Source organism: Oncorhynchus mykiss, chromosome 18, assembly GCF_013265735.2.
Source record: "Oncorhynchus mykiss isolate Arlee chromosome 18, USDA_OmykA_1.1, whole genome shotgun sequence".
Classification (NCBI taxonomy): domain Eukaryota; kingdom Metazoa; phylum Chordata; class Actinopteri; order Salmoniformes; family Salmonidae; genus Oncorhynchus; species Oncorhynchus mykiss.
Genome location: NC_048582.1, coordinates 42,438,222 through 42,456,132, shown reverse-complemented (window position 1 = coordinate 42,456,132; position 17,911 = coordinate 42,438,222). Strand labels below are relative to the sequence as shown.

The following is a 17,911-nucleotide window of genomic DNA, read 5'->3' as shown; positions in this document are numbered from 1 at the left end:
CAAAAGGGCATTATTATGGACAAAAATACTCCTCAGCAGTATAGATGACGAGTACCGTAGTCAGAAAATCCCAGGAGGGGTCAGTGTACATGTGGTAAATGGAAGGGAAGAGAAAAGCCTATCGATATTATTGTTGTTTGAGGAGACTCGACCTGAATATGGGAATTGTAAAGGATATGATCACATGTCAAATGCTTGCAGACGAGAGAAGTATATTATTGAAAAATCTAAAAATGTTGCAACTGTGGTGGGGATCATACTCCGGACTTCCTTGAGTGGCCTGTTAGGGTGAAGGAGGTCGAGGGGTCAAGGATCAGAGGCTGTGCAGCGGATCTCCTATGTGGAGGCGGTAAAGAGAGTCGAAGGGGCAAGAGGCAACAGTGTTGATGATATGGCGGTGGATGCATTGCAAACAGTTGCTATTGTTTTAAGGTGATCTGGATACACTCATTGTGTAGAAGGTGGGTTTTGTGGCATTTATAACCACAGTGATTAATTGTACAGCACAAGTGTCTAAAAAGTCCAAGAAGCTGCATATCATTATCTACAGCCGAGAAGTTTTTGGGGCTCCAAGACTTTACAGCAAAAGCACTGCAAGGTCTATTGTCGCTAGGAAATGTCTCGCCCTCACCAGAGTTTTCTGACCCTGTGTAGGGACCTGATTAGAATTTGTGCTTCGTTTGTTTTTTTACAGAAAAGCAGGTTGATTTTGTTAAGTTAATTTATTTCTTGATAGTTTGTATGATATTTTATTTATTTTTACCCATGTTTTTTTTTTCTCCCTTTTTGGATCCTTATTATCCACCCGCACGCACAGTAGGTGGCGGAATGCACATCCAATTGGTGCGAACGCCATTATACCATAGAAGAAGTAGTATCGATAACTGGTCTTGCGATTTGCTCATTCTGAAAATGTTTACCTGTACCTATGTTTGTCCTGTACAACTGCAGTCCTGGGTTTGTATCCAGATGCGATCAGAGGTAAGTTGCACTTTAATCACCTTCTGCCTTTTTTAAAAATATATTATATATTTCTGGAGTAAGATAAGTATTTCTCAGATATAATTATGTTGTTGAAATTGTGTTTGAGGGGGGAGTGCAAATCAAATGGCTAAGCAGGGCACTGTGGGTGTTGAAATTCTTACTTTTAATAAAAACGTTTATTGAATACAACTACCCGACTTTTTCCTCCTGTGTTGCTCAACTAGCGGCCTTGACTAGTTTAGTCAGTTGAGATTCAATTTGCACAGCCGCATTCGCATTGAGTTGAGCAACACAAATTAGGAAAATGTTGGTGGTTAAAAGTATGAATTTCAGCATCCTGCAGAAGGGCCATAACTGTATAGGACAAACATACAGTAGGTACAGGTAAGCGTTTTCAGAATTGACATTTTTACAAGTATCGACTGATGGTGATTCAATGTTGTTGCTAGCATATCGCGCGACCAGTTATTAATACTCAACTCGAAAGAAAATAAAGAGTTGTGGTCCTCAGCTAACAGAGTGAGAAAGCAATGGAGTAGGGGGGGATGCTTGGCTGGACTGACTGGTTGATTTGGCTAACTTTAACTAACTGCATGGTTTACACTGCAGCTAGCTAGCTTAGCCAGTTTATCTAGTGGCAACCTAATGTAATAGCTAGTTAGCTATTGCCAAACATCTGATGAATCCGTTCACTCTTTATGCCAATGACAAGGTGGCTAGTTAGCCAACAAGCAGAGATCATATGGGGAGCTAAAAACAGGAGAGTGTTAGAGTTGCGTCAATTCGAATCTGGTATCAGGATAAATATGACAATGAGTCACAGATTGTATACTATGTATTTTTTATTAGCTAAGCAATAAGTGGTAAATGCAATTTTCGTATATACGGGCTCCCTGTCCCACCTCGCAGGGCAAACAGAACTGACTTGTTCCTGACAAAGATATTATAATATACCCTGATGACAGTAGTAGTTCCTGCTTCCGAGCCGGCCTGTCAGAGTAGAGACTGGGCGTGGTTTAGACTCACCCAGCCTATCGTTGATTGTTGTCGTACGAGCTGGTACCAGCCACCGGGCGCTCCAGTTGATAGATGTAACTTGCTGTGAAGAATATCTATGCGCTCATGCTCGATACCGTTATCTGGCTCCTGTTATCTAACAAAATACCATTTGTTCTCGCAACACTACGTTCTGAATGTGCCCCCCCAACTCATTGCACAGTTCCTGTCTTCATGTTATTCTGTATTTTTACATCATGAGAAAGGCCCATGGCCCTGAAACTGTTAACAATGTTTCAAGTCAGCTATGTTGCAAAACACATACATACATCCACACAAGCCAACAGCAGATAATATTCAATCACATATATGGTAACGGGCTATAGTGCATAACACAGAATCCTCATAAGAGTCAACTTTGTCAGATTCTGGGTTAGCCAAAGCTAGTTAGCTACCTAGCCATTTGATTTGCACTCGCCCCCAAACACATTTTCAACAGCAGAATTGTATCTGAGAAATACTTATCTTACTCCAGAAATATGATATTACAAAGGCAGAAGGTTATTAAAGTGCAACTTACCTCTGATTGTGTCTGGCTACGAAGCCAAAAACAGAAATATCCTCAGGAGTGATGACGTGCACTTCACTTCAAGAACAGTGGTGGAGATACGGAGTTCGACAGAACTTTGAAGCCAACGGACTTAAGAGTTTTGATGACAAGTTATTTTGAATACATTTCATAGGTCAAGGGGTCGTGAAACTTTCATACAGACATAACGGGGAAACAATAGTATCGATTCATGTACAAAAAAAACAACCAACTCCAAATTTGGTGTTTCAAACAACAATGAGGATATAATAATACACATCTATGTAACTGAAGTGATCTGGTCAAATGTAACGGAGTGAAAAGTTACTTCCTTCAGAAATGACTTGAGTAAGAGTGCAAGTACAGCAAGCCACAGAGAGAAACTAGGAAAGTATGTCAGTAGGCCGGATTCAAGCCCATGTTACATGTGCCAGGGTCAGCAGCTGTAACCGTTGTGTCACAGGCACTGAGGCACCAATAAGTTATACGCATGTGAACAACTGGCACAACTCTGATATAAAGTGGGTTTGTCACGTGTCTTACTTATATAGTACACTCCGATACAACCTAAGCATTACAAAACTTATATTTGAATAAGCCACACGTACCAAATAAACCATTACACTTTTTGTTTACCAAATTCGACATGGTCTTTGACCTTCATACAAAAACTCCTGGCTTGGTGAGTGAAAAAAAATGAAATGTGCCACCTGCTGGACAAGATGGATTTTGGGCCCAGTTATTCCTCTCGCTTCGCCTCTTCCTCTCTGTATTCTGTATAGCCTACACACATCACTTCCAGCTGCCCGCGGGTGGTGATTATAAATATTCATTATTCATTAAAATCCTCCTGCTGCAGGATTATTTTCCTCCTGCCATGAACGAGGTCAAATTAAGATCCAACATCTGTCAATTTAAGCCTCTAGATGGCGATATCTACTAAACATATGTAATTGTTTTAATATGGTCATAAGATGGACCATTTAGCTATTTCATTTTGAGTTGTAGGACTTGTGTAGTTACCCAAAACATTTTTTTATAAAACATTTGATTAGACCATACTCCTATTAATCTATGGAAACACATTGAATAATACATTCATACATGGCAAAAAAGGAAGTATGGTTTGAGGTGTTTGAAATGCATAAGAGATATAGGAAAGCATCAGGATTTTTACCTCACACTCACAGGTAACCTTCTCACGAGTCCCATGAAGATTGTGGGTGTTGTAGAGCCGTGAGAAAACATATTTTTGGGATGTCTTCTGGTCTGACAAACACCACTGTAGCTCTATATTCTTCCACCGCAGATGCAGAAGGCCGACATATGGTGGATTGAGACACAGTCCATACAAAAACCCAGAAGTTTAAAAATAAACCATTAATATTTTTGTTAACCAAATTTGACACTCATTGGCCTCCATATAAAAAGTCCTGGCTTGGTGAGTGAAAAAAAACTAACAACTGCCACCTGCTGGAGAAGACAGATGTTGGGCCCAGTTATCCATCCCGCTCCGCCTCTTCCTCTTTGACCCAATTAAATTCAACTTCCTGTCACTCAAACTCAAATTCTACATCTTGTGGGGTGTGGCCTATTCAATTAGAATTTTAACACGAGTTGAATGGAAGTCAATTCCAAAATTCTGAATTAAGCCCAACCCTGACACACACAACATCTCAATTGCATACTCCTCTCGTCCTCTCCCCCTTCTCAAAATCCATAGGAGGAGATGGTCAGAGGGGAGGGACCTCTGGCTTTCTCATCCAATGGGTTTTGTACAGGCGGCAAAGAGAGGACACGAGGAGTATGCAATTGAGATTTGGTTAGGACTATTTGGTATCCTTGGGATGTTCCTACCCTAAACCATTACCATTTAAAATGTCAATTTCAATGGGGTAGGGACATCCCAAGGACCTTGAATAGCACGGACCATTGAGATTTTCCCACAGACACACCTCTATTCCCTTCCCTGATGGACAGATAGTGTAGTCGTCGTGCTGTCATTCAGTCTGTGACCTGTTGTAACAATGTGTTACCTGGTTCTATTCATTCTCCTCTGCTCTGGAACTCTCCTGTCTATAACGCTCATAGACTACTACCAACACCAAAGGTACGTTTGTAATACTGTGTATGTGAGTGTGTTTCAACCCAATAAGTCAATTTAATAATGTTGTGCATTTGTTTTTGGACAATTGGATAATTGACAGCCGTCCCACCAATTTGGCCTGCTAATTATGTGCAGGTGATTTTAAAGGTGTGGGAGAGGCACAGGGGGAAGAGCTCAATTGCATACTTCTCGTGTCCTCTTCTCCATCTCAAAACCCATTGGAAGAGCAGGTCAGAGGGCAGGAACCTCTGGCTTACTTATCCAATGGGTTTTGAGGAAGAGACGAGAGGACATGAGTGCGATTAGATCTTCCCAACTAATAATTCTAGGGAGAGAACGTTTGTTAACTGTAATGTTCCCTTGAAGTTTGAGTGACCAGTTTTCCAATAGTTAGGGGACAATTCTATGTATGTTAGCAAAAACTTAATAAGAACCTATTTAGCATGTTTTGCCATTAGTTGAGAACATTCCCTTAATGTAAAAAATAACTTACCCAGAAAGTGGTTACCATGTTCTCAAAATATGCAATATTAATGTTCTAGACACGTTGCAAGAACATTCATGTCTGGTTTTCTGAAGGTTAGGAGAATATTCCATCAACGTCCCACCAAACATACACAGAATACGGTTGCCATGTTCTCAGAATATATGAATGTGCTAGCCACGTTTCATGGGACCGTTGCAGGATAATTTCTGCGCATCTGTTGTCAATGTCACCTGATGGTCCTGAAGAAACATTCTACCACTCTCAAATGTTTTTATGACATGTTACAGAACCCATCAAGGACCTAATTGGTGAACCACTGATCCATTCACAGCTCTTTGTTGTCAAGGTTAGGGAATACACAGTGTTTTCAACTTACATATTTGACATACATGATTACACTGTGCATGTTAATTTATACAGTCATTATTATTCAGCATGACCTCACCAGGGATTTCAACTCACAACCTCATGGCTGCATTCACAGGCAGCCCAATTGTGATCTTTTTTTGTTATTTTGATCAATCAGATCTGAAAAAGAGCTGATATAATTGGGTGGGTAAGGCCCTAGGTCCATTTCGAAACGGGTCCAACTTTTTGGACCTGTGAAGATCTCCAATCTACACTGTATTGTCAAAAACCTCTATACCACTCAACAACTTCAAACAGACTCTGACCTGTCCAATGAGGCAAAGTGACTAAAGGAGTCAACAGTACCCAAACACTCCTCTCTCTCTCTTGCTCACACACACATTGTGCAGTAGTTAGAATCCATAGAGAAGCTTAGCATTTTTATTTAACTAGGCAAGTCAGTTAAGAACAAATTCTTATTTTCAATGACTGCCTAGGAACAGTGGGTTAACTGCCTGTTCAGGGGCAGAACAACAGATTTGTACCTTGTCAGCTCGGGGATTTGAACTTGCCTTCCGGTTACTAGTCCAACGCTCTAACAACTAGGCTACCCTGACGCCCCAGTATACTGTGTGCTCACCCCTCCTTTGCCTCCATCACTTTCTCTGTGTTGTCTGTTGCCATCGCTCTTGTCTACCTAAATCATCATCTTCCCTACCAGTTGCCCCTAGCTGCTGCTGTTCTAAGTACTCTACTGTCCTGACGTTCTCATCTTTCCTCCTTCTCAGCACATCTGAAAGGTAGATGTACAACAAGTCATTAGCTAGTGGTAAAGGGTGACTGCACTTCCTGATTTGGCCTTGCTTTAGATTTGCTTCATTAAGAAATGCGAGCGGCCATGACTGAATTCAAATGTGAATTGTTTTCGGGGTGTGGTTTAATGTGGGTGTGTTCACAGGTGGGAAGAGTCAGCCAAGTTATTTCAACAATAAGTTTTAGCCGGCTGGTGTGCGACCAGAGATGGGCCATCCAAAGTCAATCTCTGGGGCTAGTTAGGGGTCGTCAATAAATTATACAATGTAAAAGAGATACTATTTTCATGCTGCACACCTTTTATTTTTCTCATTAAATGCTTTCAATATTTGTATATAGATTTCTACAATTTTAGAGTTGGTTAGAGGTTTTTAAATCATTGAAATCTGGAGCTAATGGAATTTGAACATATTGTCCCGTACATTGTTTAATTTACTGAAGGTCCTTAACTAATCCTAAAGGGATATCCAAAGTCAACCCAAATTTACCACATGTATTACAATCGGGTCACGTGCAGCTGCATTTTGAATTGATGATATCTTGCTTGCTGCCAGCTGTGGATTGAAATGAACCCAACTTCATTTATGTTGTGATGCAATCACAACCACAAGTCTCACAAAACTCAGTTTTTGACGAGACTGACCTTATGACAAATGATCCTTTGTAGTAAATTTTGACAGTAGAATAAATGTTCCGGACTCATGTCAATGCCACAGGCTGTTTTCTAAATGGGAAGTTGTTTTTTTTAGGGGCAATTGCTCTTTAAAAATACTGCTTACTGACACAAACGGGCAAGAAACTCAGATGTCCGCATAACAGAGCAACACAACTCCAAACATGATAGATAAGGAGCTACATAGCCCCTAGCCTATATGAATATAAAGAGACATGAGCCAACACATATGACCTGTAGAATGGAATAAGACCTCAGTAATCAGATTTCCATCCAACCTTTTAATGCCTTTTCTGGCTTGCTTCCACCTGTCTGGCTGCCCTCCCCCTTCACTTATAATACATTTTTATTTTTTCATATACACATGATATACATAGAGTACACAGTGCAACAAAATGCTTACTTGCAGGTTAACCTCTCAAATTATACAATAGAACAAGTAAGTCGCTAAGTGTATCATGTTGTGTCATGTGTTGCTGCTTTGCTATGGTCTCTTATGTAGTGTTGTCTCTCTTTTGTTGTGATGTGTGTCTTGTCCTATATTTATATTGTATTTATTTTAAAACATTTATCTCAGGCCCCCATCCCTGCAGGAGGCCGTTGGTTGGCCGTCATTGTAAATAAGATTTGTTCTTAACTGACTTGCCTAGTTAAATAAAAAAAAGTGAATACAAAAAAGCTGAAATAATTTCACAGGTTCAATAATGAGCTGTGTTTATTTCTTTGTTATAGTTACATAGCCTATACAATAATGAAATAAGCAAGTTTACCTGTAGAATGGAATAGGTTATAAGCCCTCTCTGATTAATTTCATTTAGTCAGTTCTACCACCTCAGCATTGCGCATTTCTAAACATGGTTAAATATCAAGTTGTAGTAAAGTTCAGCTTCCTTCCACAGGAGGGCACTGTCAGTCAGAAGATACGTGCTTCAGTCAGAACCTTACATCTCTAGCCAGACAGTAGCTACTGAAGTGGCTAGCCAGCCAATCTAGCTACAGAAACAAAACGCATCAAATACACTTCTTAATATCATATCATTTTCATAACATCCTTAGCTTGCCCACTCACGACATATACTGCTTAATAGCTCTGACTGATAACCAATAGCTTAAGGATGCCGAGAGCTAATGCTAGCTTAGCTTATTAACATTAGCCAACCCTTATACTGAGGGAGATGAGCTAGATGGCTACCACCAACCCTCCGCTAACCTGTGACTAACGCTTCCGCTGCATATTAGATATTATTTTTGTTCTGCCTACTCCACCTCATTCATTGTTGCCTGCTCATGCTCAACCTGCTAGCTTTTTTTTGCCTTTCTTTTGGAAGAAGTAAGAATTATCCATATTTGCTCTGTGATATACTGCAGACCTGACTAAAATTAGGGAATGAACGTTATTTGTAATAAGGGTTGCATGGAGAAAATCTAACCTCTTCTAAATGAAAATGGATGCTATCCATTGGAGCTATGCGATTGGTTGTCTCAAACTGGGGCTTAGCGAAGGGTCAATTGAGTACTTTTTCCACCACTGTACTTAAGTACATTTAAAACCAGATACTTTTAAACTTTCTGTAAAGTAGTATTTTACTAGGTGACTTTCAGTTGAGTCATTTTCTATGAAGGTATCTTTACATTTACTCAAGTATGACAATTTAGTACTTTTTCCACCAATGTTCCCATGAAACATGTCTAGGACAATATCTTATTCTGAGGTAATTTCTGTTTGACATGAAGGGAATGATCTTTTGGAAACGGTCCTTGCACATCACTAGTATATTCCTATGAAAACCTTAGGAAATTACCTAATGACTCTTAAGTGAACGTTCTCTAAAGTTATGGGAACATTTGTTGTTTGCTGGGTTCCCATGGTTCAGTTTTTAGGCAAGGATATGATGTCTGGAGGGTTTGCATCTTTTATACCGCCTCTCCATTTTACTTTTATCCTTGTTTTAGAAATTTGAACTCTACCTGTTTTGAAGTCTGTATTTATTATATTAATAGAAAATAAAATTCATATTTTGGAGTAAATGCTGTTCCAGTCATATTTTTTTTTACGTGAGAAGCATCAACAAGCTTCATTACCGTGGGTGATTCGCAAAATGCATACTACTGTACATTGAGCACGGGAGGGTTGGAGTATTAGTCCAAATCAGAGTATGAGAAACGGAGAGCGGAGGGGACTTCTCGAATGCGTACTCCATTTGTACATATTTGACGCATGCGTCGATGCAAGCTTTAACGTAAAAGTACGCAAAGAAATATGACAACCACTTAAAAATTATTCAACATTTCTTTAAATCAATGGCGGCCATTATTTGAGCTGAAGCGGCTGAAGCGAGAGAAAATACACTCCGAATTCAGAATTAAATGTTGACTACAATATTTTATTTTGAAACATTAATAAATACATGCAGTGTTAATTTTGGCATGTTTACCTGCCTACTGTACGTATCATAGATCGCCAGCCCATAATAACTGGCTAGCTACTAGTATTGTTAGCTAGCCAGATTGCCACGAAGTACTGTTAGCTAGCTACCTACAAATAATTTACATCTATCTTGCATGTTAGTTTTAAGTAATTGTTTCCTGTTAAACTCTGGTTAGCTTCATTATTACAATTCACATAACTAGCTGATAATTATGAAGTAAAACTGTTGCTTTGTGTATCGCTTGTTTCTTCTCTATTGTCATTGTTTTCCTGGCTGGAAGATGGTTAGTTAGTAAGTTAATAGGGCTAGCTACCCACAAAATGTATATCTATCTACCTTGCATAACGTTTAGTTTTAGGTCATTTATGCCTGTTTAACTAGCTGGCTAGCTAGATTATTACAATTCACATATCTAGCTGATAATTATGAAGTAAAACATTTGCATTTTGTATATATTGTTGCCATTGTCTTAACTGGAAGACGGTTCAGTGAATGGGGAGGTGAGGTACTCGGAGCACGGTAGTATGCATATTGAGAAACACCCTGTGTCTAATGGCAAGATTAAAGAGTGATTTTAGATAAGTGATCAACACAATGCTTAGTATATTTGGAGTGTCTGTAAAAACACATCCTTCTGTTTCACATGTTCTGTTTGTGACACTCAAAGTATGGGTGTATGGTCACTAGACTTGAAGCTGAATTTTATAGATTAATCTTATATTGTTGATAGGATTGATGCCAGACTGGATGTACAAAGACAGAGGACGCAGATTATTCACTGTTACATTGTATTGATGACCTTCTGGAAAGCAGATGACAAAGTCATTACCTTTTTTATTTGGGTTTCATGCAAGCCTCTCTGGCTGGTGTTTACAGAACATTTGTTGCTGTCCGATTAGACTATAAAGGCACTGTCTCCAAGAGTAATTTTAGACTTTCTCCGCTTCTGTTTTTTTTCTTTCTGCCTTCAACTTCTCCCTGTGGCAACTTGTATTCAACCGGATTGATTGTCCCCCACGATGAAATCGAGGAGGGGACTGTACCTCTGTCTCTGTCCGTTAGTACATTTGTAGGTTTGTTCGTCAAATGAGATCTCAGACAGCACAGGCCCGATTTGGACGAAGCTGGTGCGAATGATGCGTCTTGACATAGAGATACGAAAGAATTCAAATACAATACAGATGTTGGTGCTATAACAAGCAATTGGAAATGCTGACTTTAAAGGTCAAACCCCTCACTCCGTTTGACCCAAAGTCATGAAATTCGGTACGTAAATCTTTCTCCTCACAAGGAAAAAATTTGCCTCAGAGACACACAAGGTCTGCCTTGATAGATTTTTCCGCCATTTTTAATTTTGTGAAAACACAAAACACTACATCTGGCACCGAATGACCGATCTGCATGAAACTTGATGTGGCATCTATGGACAAAGGTCTCTCAATGCAATATTTTCCAGACTAGTAACTAAAACAACATGGCAGCTATTGACCAAAAAACAATTACGTGGGCAAGGTCTGGCACATAAATGCATATAAATCCATCCCAGATATTAATATTGTAACAAATTTGGGACACATTTTACAAACACTGTCAACTCAACATATACAAGAACATTCATGGTGCTATAATGGGCTTTTTTATTTTTTAATATCAGTATAGTTTCATTTTATTTTGCCCAAGGAAGGTGGTGCTGCATCATTCGTGGGGGATGACATGTTTACTGTTGCCTTGTTTTTGATTGGCTTTACCAACAACTGTTCTCCTTTGTTCGTGTGCATGCTTGCATGTTGCAGAGATGGGTTCCTGGACTCTGTTCAGAAGGGGTTGCAGTGTAGGAGACTGAGAAAGAGACTGGTGACCATGAGTACTATAAAAAAGTAGGTGGCGTTTTGAATTTGAATGATTAGCTGACACCATGCTGTCACCTAATCTTCCTGGGGTCAGTGAGTGAAAGCGAGAGTTTCTCCCTTTGCCTGACTTGTTCTTCCTATGTTTCATGATCATTCTATATGTACTAGTATAGATCAGATCAACATGACAATCCAACTTCCAGCCTGATCCAATAAGTTCTCCTCCGTGTGTTTGTGTGTCTCAGAGTGGACATTGCCCTGTTCTCTCAGGATGTGAGAGAGCTGATGGACTGTCCTTGGAGACTCAACCTCACACACAGAGAACTATACAGGTGACACACACACACACACACACACTTTGCTCAGTCTTGCAATCTTCTGCAACAAACGTTCTGTCCTGTTGTTGCCCCCCCTCCCCCAGGACAGAGTTGTGGTCGTGCTGTAATGCGTCTGATAGGCTGATGGTGACCAGACAGAACACCAATCTGAACCAGAGTCTGTCCTACGAGATACACAGGTGGAAGAAGAGAAAGGTGGATCAAGCACTATGGGAGATGCTGCCTCAGGTGTGCGTGCATGTGTGTGCGCAAGTCTTCAGTTCTCAGACAAAGTTAGTCATCACACGAGCGTGGTTTACCAGCATGGTGTGTGTGTGTGTGTGTGTGTGTGTGTGTGTGTATAGACCGTACCCTGGAGTAAAGGTTCGTTGAGTCGTTGTGCCGTGGTGGGAAGTGGAGGAATCCTGCAGAACAGCAGCTGTGGAGCGGAAATAGACAATGCTGACTATGTCATCAGGTATCAGCAACAACATAATCAATCATGCAAACATAGATCAATCAATATGTTATTGGTAGTTAACTATTGTAATGTAGTGTATAATGTTGATGTTATGTGTGAATGTGTCTGAATGTTGATTTATCTTATCGAAACTGGCACCTCTTTCTGAGTATATCATCTTTGTTCAGTAAAAAAAGATTTCAGTTAATTGTAATGTTGTGACTGTGTCGTGAATGTTGATTTAATATTGTGTGAATGTTATTTATAATCTTGTGTGAACGTCGTTTCTAATTTGTGGTGTTTTTGTTGTTGACAGGTTTAACCTGGCTCCTATCAACAAGAGTTGTGACGTGGGAGTGAAAACAGACCTCGTAACAGCCAACCCTAGCCAGATCATTAAAGGGTACATACACTACCAACAGGGTTGGTACATGTAATCTGATTTAAAAACCGTAATCAGTTACATTACCAGCTAAAATATTGTAATCCGATTACAGATACATTAGCTGATTACTTCTTGGATTACTTTTAAATTCAGAAAGGATGTTTGAGAAAAAAATGCATTATGACAACTTCCTGTTTTCTCAATGACATTCAATTCGGCATTGGAAAAAAACTAAGTTTAAGTTTGTTTCACTTGAGCGAGTCTGACCACAAGTCAGAGACCACTCTGAATACACACCAAATGCATTTGGTTGACCCTTTTTGTCTTCTAATGCCTCTCAAGTCATATAAAACAATGATGGGGGTCAAAATTATTGTTTACAGTACTCCAGCAGCCCCCCCCCCCCCCCCCCCCCTTGTGAGGATAATGACATAGACCATTTCTCCATACAGAATCTTTCCAGATCCTTAATATCCTTTGTCTGCTCTTCAAATCAAACCACAGGTTTTAAATGGGGTTCAAGTGCGGAGACTGAGATGGCCATTTTGTGGTCAATTAATAATTTCTTTCTGAATTTTAATGTTGTAGCTAGAAACATAATTAAAATGTGTACGCGACCAATAAATGTTTATTTGGAATCAAATTAAAGGGAAATATACCTGACAAGTATGAGTGGTTTAGGTTAATTTCCCATCCTTTCGTGGGCTCTGCCTGTCGAGCAGTAGAAGGGCACATTTGCCAATGTACTATTAGCTGATAATGTTTACTTTGCACGCTACCGGTAGAAATGTTGAACAGTTGGCTAAACATAGTGGTGGTAGTAGTAGACTTGATGTACTTTTTTCTCCAACTAACGTAGGCCTACCTAGCAAAGTTAGCTATCTCCTTTTCAACGTTTTAAGTGTTTAATCACAATTGCTGCTGACAGACATGTTAGACTACATTGATTGATGGACCATGTCAAATTGGCTAGATGGCTAATAACAGATCACCTCAATATGGCTAGTTAACAAGCCACAATTCAGGGGATATACTAGATGGCTGTACTTGTTTGCCATCTATAGTGGTGATGACAACTTTACCAGGAATAGGACTTGCCAATGTCATGCTCTTTCCAAAAGCCTAATCTCTGATGAAGCAAGCTCAATGACATGTTGTTTGCTTAGCTAGCAAGCTACATGCCAAATGGATAGGCTACCCTCACATATCTGAAAATACATGATCAATTGATGTTTACTGATCATAAAAAGCATGCAGTTACTTGCTGTATAACTCTGTTCTGATTATTTCATATTTAGCGCTATGTTCTGACTATGCTCTTGAAGAGGTGATGATATTAAAACCAAATGCAGTGTAGTTAAAAAATATATTTAACAATCCCTTATAAATGGCACGTAGTTATCAATGGTTTTAGCGGAGCTGGGGTCTCCTTGCCCCCCAGCAGCCAAATTGAACGCTCTGCACCGTATTGCAACATTTTATTGATAACAACCTATATATTGTCAATACACACAATCAATATACATGATCAATACTCACCTGTCTCTGCCTCACACCTGTCCAACATGATTTCACAAACTCAAATAAATTCTTCACGTCAAGTCGATTCTAGACATTTGTCCAACTGCCACTAACATTGACCCCGCCTCTCACCTGCTTCCTGTCTGCAAACTCCTCTCCTCACCTGTCTCCTCCCCTCCCCTGTCCTCAGGTACACTGACCTCCAGCAGAACCCTGGACACCTGGCAGAAGTCCTGTCATTCTATGGCCACGCCCATCTGCTTCTCCCCGCCTTCTCGTCTGCCTCTGGGACAGCCCCCTGCTTCAAGGTGCGCTGCTACTATGAAATGAATACAACTACGACTGGAAGGGATTTTTTTCCCCGTAGCAGGTTGGGAGAATTAGGTTAAGGTTAGGAAAAGGTTTATGGTTAGAGAAAATGTGTTCCTAACCTGCTACGAAAAGTCACTTCTGGTCGAAGCTGCATCAAAGTGTCATGTTTAGTCCCAGACAGTGGAGGCTGGTGGGGTTAGCTGTAGGAGGACAGGCTCATTATTCATTTGTAAGGAATACATGGAACGAAGTCAAACGTGGTTTCCATATGTTTGATACTGTTCCACTTATGCCATTCCAGCCATTACAATGAGCCCATCCTCCTATAGCCCTTCCCACTGGTCCCAGATTAGACTAGGTAAAGCCCTGGTAACTGGCACGGGGCCGGGACTGTTTTTTTTTTCATCAATAAGTAGTCCACAGGCCGGGCTTGGTAGCATTTTTAAGAATGACAAAATTGATAACAAACATTTTGATCCTTGGGGAGAGGAGGGCTGGGGAAGGAAGGGGTCTGGGGGAGGAGTGTAAATAGTGATGATGTTCATTAATCAGTCTTTGTTCCGTACCAGGTGTACCATGCCCTCCGTAAGGCCCGCCCCCAACAAGAAGTGGTGTTCTTCCACCCAGACTACCTGTTTGAGCTGGGCAGGTTCTGGCGTCACCGTGGGCAGCGAGCCCGACGGCTCTCTACTGGTCTGATGCTGGCCAGCACTGCTTTGGAGATCTGTGAACAGGTGTGTGTGTTTTGTTTGTTGTGCGTGTTCGTCTTCGTGTGTGATTTCTATCTCTTTCTTTCAGGTTCATCTGTACGGCTTCTGGCCCTTCCCTCTGGATCTATCCCACAATTCTTTGCCCCATCATTACTATGACAACGTGGGTCCGAACCGCAAAATGCACGCAATGCCTGAAGAGTTCCTGCTGTTACTACAACTCCACAGCCAGGGGGCGCTACAGCTACATGTTGGACCCTGTACACTGACCCCTACACCCTAACCTATACAACCTTAGTTACTACAATTCCACAACCAGGGGGCGCTACAGCTACATCCCTGTTGATAGCCCCTTGTGCAGGGCTAGGCAACAGAAGCCTACCACACTGACTTGTATTCACACCCTGATCCCTCAGTCTCTGTGGTGAGACAATACTGTGAACATGATTTGAGATTGAATTTGGACCACAACTTAATAGAGCTAACAGTTTAGAACACGACCTAATTCAGCGTTACCCAAACTTGGCCCTGGGGACCTCAAGGGGTGCACATTTTGGTTTTTGCCCTGGCACTACACAGCTGATTTAAAAATAATCAACTCATCATCAAGCTTTGATTATTTTAATCAGCTGTGCACCTCATGAGATACCCAAGACTGAGTTTGGGAAACGCTGACTTAACTGTTTTAGAACTAAAAATACCAAATAGTTTGGAACCTGACCTAAATCATGACTGGTCAATTGTTGTTCCTTTACCAGTTTGTTTTGTGTTTCCAGATAAATGTCAGAATAAAGAGATGAAGAGAGAGTGACTAGGTGTTTTTTTTGTTTGTTGGTGGGTCCAACATGGCACTCTATTCATTACACAGTGCACTATATCAAAAAGGAGCCATTTGGGACTGAATCTTAGGGTGCGTTCGTTTACAAACGTGCAACACCCTTTGAATATGACCGGTGTCACTAAACGTCTGCCCCAACAAAATACTCAATTCAATTGTTGCCAGCAGCACAGGTACAGTCACCAATGCTCTGGATAACATGACAACAGCCTAACCAGCTCTGTTACTGCAAGTAAAATGGTCAGCGTGAGTTCTTCTCTCATTTGAGTCTGGAGCTGGAGCAGCTGGCAAGTTGGATATCTTTAGCCAGTTAACTTGGGTGCTTGACCACTGTGAGGTCAGAACATTTGGATCAACCCTCAGCCAGAGTGTCCAGTATGCGCTCTGAATGCCCCGAGAGTGAAACGCTCTGAATTTACAAACAGACAATCTGACAACACTGAATTTATGAACACCCGGAGTGCACTCTGAGCCACTCTGGCACTCGAGTGAATTTACGAACACACCCTTAAGACTGTAGAGTCTACTGCCTGCCTCAGATAGTACACCTGTAGTACTGATTTTAAAGAGCAACTGAACACAAAAGTTAACTGGTTTAAAATGGCCTATGTGGCATAAATATAGTTCAAACATTAATTCCAGTGACAAAATTGAATGAAAAGTGTAAGTAGGATCATTTTGGTCTTAAAGTCAGTATATTCCAGAGATTTGGGTAACTGAGGTCGTCACAATTTACATCAGGGATGGGTTTTGATTGCCTGGCACAGTCTAATCAATGCTGGCAGTAATCAAATCATACAGAGCACAGCTGACCGGTGTGCTGCAGAGCACACTATCCAATCTCACCAGAATCAACCTACAACCCACCCTGGCATATGCACAAATATGTAGGAGAGTTAAAATGGTCATTCCATCAAACTTTAAATTCTAGCAATAGTACACAACGCAGAACAGAACATCCAGGTTCAGGTTAATGTCAGTGGCCCAAGCCTGCGAAAAGGAATATTCCAACTTCAGACAGAAGTGTGGAGTCAGATTGCTATGATTTTCAATTGTGGAACTACTAGTACTGCCTGTTGATGTTAAGTAGGCAGCTACAGTAGCTGGATAATATTAACATATTCCGTTTTTATTTCATTAAATGTATTTTATTTCATTTGGGTGCTTTACGTCACCTACTAACACCTTGGTACCCGTAGCTCCGTAAATCTGACCATAATTAATTATTTCTTCCTGATTCCTGCATACAAGCAAAAATTAAAGCAGGAAGCACCAGTGACGAGATCAATAAAAAAGTGCTAGCACAGACTGTAATATGTTCCGGGATTCCTCCGATAGCATTGAGGAGTACACCACATCAGTCATTGGCTTCATCAATAAGTGCATCGATGATGTCCCCCCCCCCCCCCACAGTGACTGTATGAACATACCCCAACCAGAAGCCATTGATTCCAGGCAGCATCCGCACTGAGCTAAAGGCTAGAGCTGCTTTTTCACAGAGCGGGACTCTAACCCGGAAGCTTATAAGAAATCCCAAATATGCCCTCCGACGAACCATCAAACAGGCAAAATATCAATACAGGACTAAGATTGAATCGTACTACACCATGCTCTGACGCTCGTCGGAGGTGGCAGGGCTTGCAAACCATTACAGACTACAAAGGGAAGCACAGCTGAGAGCTGCCCAGTGACACGAGCCTACCAGACGAGCTAAACTACTATGTTCACTTCAAGGCAAATAACACTGAAACATGCATGAGAGCACCAGCTTCAACACTCTCCGCAGCTGATGTGAGTAAGACCTTTAAACAGGTCAACATTCACGACGGATCAGACGGATTACCAGGACGTGTACTGCGAGCATGCGCTGACCAACTGGCAAGTGTCTTCCCTGACATTTTCATCCTCTCCCTGTCCAAGTCTGTAATACCAGCATGCTTTAAGCAGACCACCATAGTGCCTGTGCCCAAGAACACTAAGGTAACCCGCCTAAATGACAACCGACCCGTGGCACTCACATCTGTAGCCATGAAGTGCTTTGAAAGGCTGGTCATGGCTCACATCAAACCATCATCCCAGAAACCCTAGACCC

General features: G+C 41.1%; 1 protein-coding gene across 2 annotated transcripts; it reads left to right on the top strand.

The window, feature by feature from the left end:
- The first annotated feature begins 4,355 nt into the window (after positions 1–4,355).
- stom (stomatin) lies at positions 4,356–15,788 on the top strand. 2 transcript variants are annotated; one of them, NM_001124593.1, is given in 9 exon segments: positions 4,586–4,679; positions 11,220–11,303; positions 11,522–11,608; positions 11,698–11,842; positions 11,959–12,071; positions 12,370–12,456; positions 14,150–14,267; positions 14,841–15,005; positions 15,070–15,508. In NM_001124593.1, coding segments are annotated over 9 exon segments (1,077 nt in total). In that variant the 5' UTR covers positions 4,586–4,596; the 3' UTR covers positions 15,265–15,508.
- The last annotated feature ends 2,123 nt before the right edge of the window (positions 15,789–17,911 follow it).

What these genes read in the sequence shown, in the direction of transcription:
- stom (XM_021570531.2), top strand. Translation starts at nt 4,597, where the DNA reads ATGTGTTACCTGGTTCTATTCATTCTCCTCTGCTCTGGAACTCTCCTG. An exon ending in GACTACTACCAACACCAAAG is followed by an intron (nt 4,680 to 11,521) that starts GTACGTTTGTAA and finishes TGTGTGTCTCAG; the next exon opens with AGTGGACATTGCCCTGTTCT. An exon ending in CTTTGGAGATCTGTGAACAG is followed by an intron (nt 15,006 to 15,069) that starts GTGTGTGTGTTT and finishes TCTTTCTTTCAG; the next exon opens with GTTCATCTGTACGGCTTCTG.